Source organism: Thermobia domestica, chromosome 3, assembly GCF_964235325.1.
Source record: "Thermobia domestica chromosome 3, izTheDome1.hap1.1, whole genome shotgun sequence".
NCBI classification, from domain to species: Eukaryota; Metazoa; Arthropoda; class Insecta; order Zygentoma; family Lepismatidae; genus Thermobia; species Thermobia domestica.
In genome coordinates this window covers 99895391-99902253 of record NC_137456.1, presented here as the reverse complement: position 1 = coordinate 99902253, position 6863 = coordinate 99895391, and the positions used below count along the sequence as shown (strand labels likewise).

The following is a 6863-nucleotide window of genomic DNA, read 5'->3' as shown; positions in this document are numbered from 1 at the left end:
GAATGAAACAGGCTACAATACCTTTGTGGTATGTTCCTTATGAAGAACAGTTGAAGAAAAAGACTGAAGAAACAAAAGCCTCGCTCATGCGACTGACGGATTTGCTGCCGAGAAGAAATTTGGATTTGGCAGGTTGGGCAGAAGAAAAAAAAAGAAGAATGAAGGACTTGCTTGTGAACTTATTGAAATTAAACCACCAGCTGTTGTTGATGGTTACCGTAACAAGTGTGAATTTAGAGTGGGCATAAACCCTGAGATGCAAGTGCGAACAGTTGGTTTTCGACTGGCTGTCTTCAAACAAGGTTCAATGAGGATTAGACCGGCAGACTTTCTGAGGCATTTGCCTGACAGAATGAAAAAGGCAGTAAAGGTCTTCCAAGAATACATACGAGAGACAGATAAGCCATTTGTTCCAGAGAATCATGAAGGTTACTGGAGACAATTGACTGTCCCAATACCGAATACTGGCGATTTGATATTGTTGGCAGTTATGCATCCACAAACCCTAAATGAGGAGGAAATAGAGAAGATTAAGGATGATTTGAAAGACTACATCCAAAACAGAGAAGGAAACAGTCTGAATATAACATCGTTCTATTTCCAGATCTTCACTGAAAAGGAAGAAGGTGAGAAACCCTCACCACTGCAGCTATTGTTCGGAAAAGAATACGTGAAAGTAACTATATGTGACATGAACTTCCGAGTATCTCCAGATTCTTATTTTCAAGTGAATACTTCGGGAGCCGAGCAGCTTTATACTTCGATCGCGGAAATGGTTGAGGTTGACGAGGAAACTTCCTTGATAGATGTATGTTGTACCACTAGAGAGATTGGACTTACTCTTGCTAAGAAATGTGCTCAAATTCTTGGTATAGAAATGTCGAACCATGCAATTGAAGATGCAAGAGCCAATGATGTAAAGAACGACATCACAAACAGCGAATATTTTGTTGGACGGGCTAAAGGTATTTTGCCCACTGTAGTGGAGAATGTAGCTGAAAAGAAGATACTTGTTATTGTAGATCCACCTAGAGCTGGGCTTCATCAGAAGTTGATTATTGAACTTACACACTCTCAGCTGATTATCTTATTCGGAAGACTAGATTCTGAAACGCTACCAAAGGCAAAGAAACCTATTCCATTGTCCATTACGCAGCAGGCCAGGAGGAGCATGTTACCTGATGTTGGGTAACAATTATATATAATTTATTTGTTTCTTTAACAGCTCATCTATAATTGATTCATTATGAAATATTTATGTAGTGTATATATTATCTTAAATATTTTTTTCTGTTGTTAATTTGTATGTCATTATGATAATTCTAAAGCGCTATGTTTATGTTCATTTATTTGTTTGCTCCAAAAGAGGGTCAATTAGGTTTAGTTGAAAGTTCATGACATTAATCTTAAATCGAAACCAACAATGATGGAATGATAATTCTCAATCTGAATTTTGTTTTATGTTATATTGTTGCTCAGAATCTTTGCATGTTATATTGCCTTTTATTAACATCTAATAGAATGATAGTCGTTATTTATAAATAATGTTGCTCTAGTACCCTTGCATAAACCATTAGTTAGTTTTCATTTTTTTTTGAATAGTCCCATCGACGATATATTTTTTATTTTGAATCGACGTTATTCATATATGGATATATGATGATATAATTAATACTATAAAAGAATATAATATTGTAATATGAATATATATAAGGAAAAGACAAGAAAATATTTTTATTAATGTAATTAATATAATGAATGTAATGTAATTTCATACGAGGGTTATTCAAAAGGTCAATATTTGGAAATACTTAATCCAGGGTTCTTTCCTTCACATTATTAATGTTACGGAATTCCCGTTCGAGCGACATATTATATAACGATACGATCATAATGATGTTATCAATAATCAGAGGCGCAATATCATAATGATGTAATAATATTATCAATATGTACTTGTTTTATGAATATGATCAGAGGCGCAATAAGTGAGCAGGAATATATATTGAAAAAGAAAATAAGTTTGTTGATTAGGTTGTCATGGATATATAGTAGGTTGTCAAGAAGGTAGGATTGTTGCGAAGACAAATATTTTTTTAAATGTGGTAACTTGTAGTCATCTTCCAGTATAAAATAAGTGTTAAAATTTTCCACACAGCAGCAAATGGTAAAACGTATTATTTATTAATATAATTACATATAGTTAAATGTAAAAATATAGATCACGATATATTCTAGTTATAAGCCAGAGTAACGGAGCAGTGCGGTATGGAAAACAAGTTTGAAGGTTTAATGTTATAAAATTTGCTTTTCCTAATTTCTGAACGGTCTTTCTTAAGGTATTATCAGAACATAATTCATTTTCTCAAAGTCCAGTTTCGCATCAGCAAACAGTCATTTATGCTAATTGTTTACGCCAAGGTCAGAGACCAGTTAGGCACATATACATGGTTTAACATTTCTAGAAATAATACACAAGCCGAGAAAAGCTTAGAAATAAAAGGGTAATATTTTGGAAAAGAGAAAGTTACGTGTTATTACATGAGAAAACCACTAGGTCTATCCATTACAAGGGCGCAAGGGTTTAATAAGGAAAATGTGATTCGTTACTATGAGTAGTTGAGAGAAACTTAGAAACATCGTTATGGAATCATCCCGAGTGGATGTATAGTGTGGATGAATCGGGCTTGCAACTTGCAAGCAGGCCGACAAAATTGCTAGCAAAAATTGGAGAAAAATCTGTTGTCCAAATATCGCACGGAGAAAGGGAACGCAGCACCAGGGGATCACCAGATTAAAGATTGACTTGTTTAATGAAATTGCATTTTACAGAAGAAATTACTAGTCCAAAACAAGTAATTATGATGATTGTGCCTTTTGTAGTCAACATTATTATGCACGTGACTCATAAATATAGTCCTTGGGAAGAATGCACAAAATCCAAAACATGGTATCATGTAAGATGTGTTGTTAGTGGTGGTAATCGTTCATTCCTATGTGAAAAGTGCATTTAACTCGAATTGTTCATATTTAAATAGCAATTTTATTGCAAGAAATTTTATGATATAATTTCTAATGTATTGTAACTACTGTCCCTAACTAGACTATGTGTTAAACGTGTAATTATACAATAGCCACTAGAAGATTTGAAATCTAGAGTTTACTCAGAAATGTTCTAATATTTTCTTTTATTCAGAATTAGGTCAAACACATCCTGTTAAGTTTTTGTATATGTTTAGATTTGGAAATATACCTATATATTTCTTACCCTTACTTAGAAGTCACTTGTATTAAGTAAAGACGCATAAGGTGAGTGTTTTATTAATGGTTCTAATGATTTTGTAAACATATTTTGATTTTAAGAATATTTTCTGCTTCGTCCGAATTCGCCTCCCTTAGTGTCCAGATTCACCCACCTCTTTCGCAAGTTTCAGTAAAATGGCACTTTCTCTTTTCTCTAATGTCATTATTAAGAGAAATAGGCCAGCACTTTATTATCATGTGTTATATGTAGACTAAACTCCAAAGAATATTTGATCAGAACGTAGTGGCTCTCTCCGCTGAATTAAGATGGCTAGAATAAACATATCTGAACTGTCCGTATTTACTCGTCTCTTTTTTTCATTTTCTCCTCTATTTTAACAGTTACTTGTTGGTTCATATATAAGTTTCTTATGACTCTGCGATCTTTGCATTCCAAACCAACCTTCTTTAGATCTTCCACTAATTACCAATTCATGTGATTAATATACTTTTCCAGATCAATAAATACCACACACACACACCTCTTTACCTTTTTCTATAAAATTTTCGCGATCACCCTTAATAATTCAACCACATTTATTGTATCCTTACCTTTTCTGAATCACAACTATTCCTCCTTCACTTTTTCATTTGTTTTTTCCATACAACTTTCTTTTCAGAATTAGAAGCAAACTTTTTGCTGGATGAGATATGAGAGTAATAGTTCTATAATACCCACATCTTTTTGATGATTTAATGCTAATTAATCCAAGCGCTGAACTTTAATTATAACTAAAAGTTAAATTTTTGCCTTAAATAATTATATTGTGTAAAGAAAACAATTTAAATAAACAGATAATTTTTATACCTGCTTCTCCTGTAAGGTTTCTTAATTCTTTTCCATCGTGGGAATTTCGAAAACACATTACACAGGTTGGCATTTTGAAGTTTTCTGTAGAATTGTCTTCGTTTGAAAGTTTTCCCATCTGCGTTATGAGATTCAATTCTCCGTAACTGAAACTTTTGTATGAAAATAAAACATTCCAAAATGAAGAGATAAATTAACTCGAAACATGAAAGCAAGCTTCCTCCAAGGAATACTGCCGCGGTACCTCCAAAGGACGCTAAGATGAAAATAATATTTTTATCAAAATGTATTCACATTAATTCTTGGTAAATTGACTCAAAATAGTATTTGTTTACTACGTTTAATTTGTTATATTGAGATATCTTTATTTGATTCATTTCCTCTGTCACGTACAAATAAGTTTACATATTATCGATATCAATATAATTAAAAGACGACTATTACCAGTTTGAAAAAGTGAATCTTCTTGTGTACAAGAAAAAACATTAAAGCTTTCTGAGTACGGCTGCAATTTACTTCCAGATCTTCAACGTTGGATGTAGCTCTCAGCACAGGGAGTATTTAAACGTCTGACACTTTAAATCATATATTTTGATCACACGTAGAAAAGTTCCTACCATATATGTTTAACTGTGTAATTGGTTCTATGTTAGAGTAAAATAATATTGTCTTTTGCTGAATTAAACACAATTAGCTTAGGAAAGAAGCCACATAATTTCATCTACAGTTATACTGCTCTAGTTACTTGTGGCACATTCTTATGTACTTATTTGTTTAGATTTCAAGAAATAACATAAGTAGAAGAAAGGTTTTCGGCTGAGGCATTGAACCAGACCCCTTAACTAGTGTTTGATGATGAATCAATTCCTTACCTAGAATTTCTAAATCTCCATAAAGAACATCACGAAAATATCTAGCTATTGGAAAACAGTCCAGTCCCAAATAAATCATAGGTTCAATGTTCCTGGAACTAGAAATTCAAGATAATAGTAATCGAGGTAGTGCTAAAAACCAAACATTTAAAATTTCTAAATCTGAGATCATAAAACACGTATATTCCATTATCTTTTTCAAGAATTAACAGCTGGTGTAGATGTTAAAAAAGTGTATTTTTTAAAACGAAACACAACAATAAAGATGTTTCACAAGTGATGTTTCAATGTTATTGGCCAGTCAACCCATAGGTTTTAATTTGAATATTGGCTGTTGCACTATTGACCTAGAAGCCCATAACTCCAGTAAGTAATTTCACATGAGCTCCTTTTGTTTTCTCATAGCACTGATATTCATGTGTCACACTTCTAGACTCGAAAACCGAGAATGCCGTTCAGAGAGTAAGTCCAAATAAATGATACTAGATCCTTACGAATTGCGTTAGGTCTGGTTGACTTTACCAGCATTTTTATAGAAATAAGGTTGTAAATTGTACGATAATTATTCTCGTATGCATATCATAATTTTGCAGCCTTTACGATGTACGATTTAGATATAGCTATTGTGTTAGTATAAAACTTCCTATCTTTAGTTCCGCCAAGTCTCTTAGGTTAAGTTCTATTCCCCTAATCTATTAGGATAAATTCAGTTCACTTTCAAAACTCCTTTGGATTGATCTTCCAAAATTATAACCCATATGTTACTAACACCACTGATCTAATATACTCGTGAACTTCTGTTACTCTTTTATTGTTCTCAACTGGTACACTTAAAATTCTCTTACCATCATACTTTACATATAACATTTCTCAATTATATTTGGTCTAGGAATTAATTCGTGCGGGTGGACAAGAGATGGCGCAACGAACGGAGCGTCCCACAGTTCCGTGTATCCACACATGTATTGCAAACCCCTGTCATCGCGTATCGTTCGTAGTATAGGGCAGTGGATTAAAGCGTCAACAACACCAGTTTGTAGTTAAGTGAACATGGCGCAATTTGTGCCTGATAAAGTGATTTTGCGGGGTGTCCTGCTGCATTACTTTAACATGCAGAAAAGTGCGACTGAAAGTCATCGTATTTTGGTGGAAGTGTATGGTGACGATGCTCTAGATGAGCGAACGTGTCAGAAGTGGTTTGCACGGTTTAGAAGTGGTGATTTCGGCTTGGCAGACCAAGAGCGAGCTGGACAGCCAAAAAAATTTCAAGACGAAGAATTGACAGCATTGCTCGAGCAGGATTCGTGTCAAACGCAGGAACAACTTGCAGCAGCATTAGGCGTTGATCAAACAACAGTCTCCAAACGCTTGAAAGCCATGGGAATGATTCAAAAGATGTCACATTGGGTTCCACATGAATTGAAAGACAGAGACGTTGAAAGACGAAAAACCATTTGCGAATTGCTGCTTCAACGACAGAGCAGAAAGGGGTTTCTGCATCGAATTATTACGGGTGATGAGAAGTGGATCCATTACGAGAACCCTAAACGAAAAAAGGCCTGGGTGAAACCAGGTGAACCAGGTCCATCACAACCAAAACGAGATATTCACTGTGCAAAGGTTATGCTGTGCATATGGTGGGATATGAAAGGTGTGGTGTACTATGAGCTGCTGCAACCGGGTGAAACTATGAATGGAGAACGTTATCGACGACAATTAATGCGTTTGAAGCAAGCTCTGGCCAGAACACGACCAGAATGGGAGAACAGACATGATAAACTTATTGTTCAACATGATAACGCTCGCCCACATGTCGCAAAACCGGTCAAAACCTATTTAGAAAATGTCGGATGGGAAGTTTTACCCCACCCGCCGTATTT

The 6863-nt window shown here is 34.6% G+C and overlaps 1 protein-coding gene across 1 annotated transcript; it reads left to right on the top strand.

Annotated features, from left to right (window-relative positions):
- Positions 1–256: 256 nt before the first annotated feature.
- On the top strand, positions 257–1192 carry LOC145681887 (tRNA (uracil-5-)-methyltransferase homolog B-like). The gene has a single exon (XM_081753491.1). It carries the CDS (start codon positions 257–259, stop codon positions 1190–1192), a length of 936 nt encoding a protein of 311 aa, XP_081609617.1.
- The last annotated feature ends 5671 nt before the right edge of the window (positions 1193–6863 follow it).

Coding starts and splice junctions, on each gene's coding strand:
- LOC145681887 (XM_081753491.1), top strand. CDS start 257: ATGCAAGTGCGAACAGTTGGTTTTCGACTGGCTGTCTTCAAACAAGGT.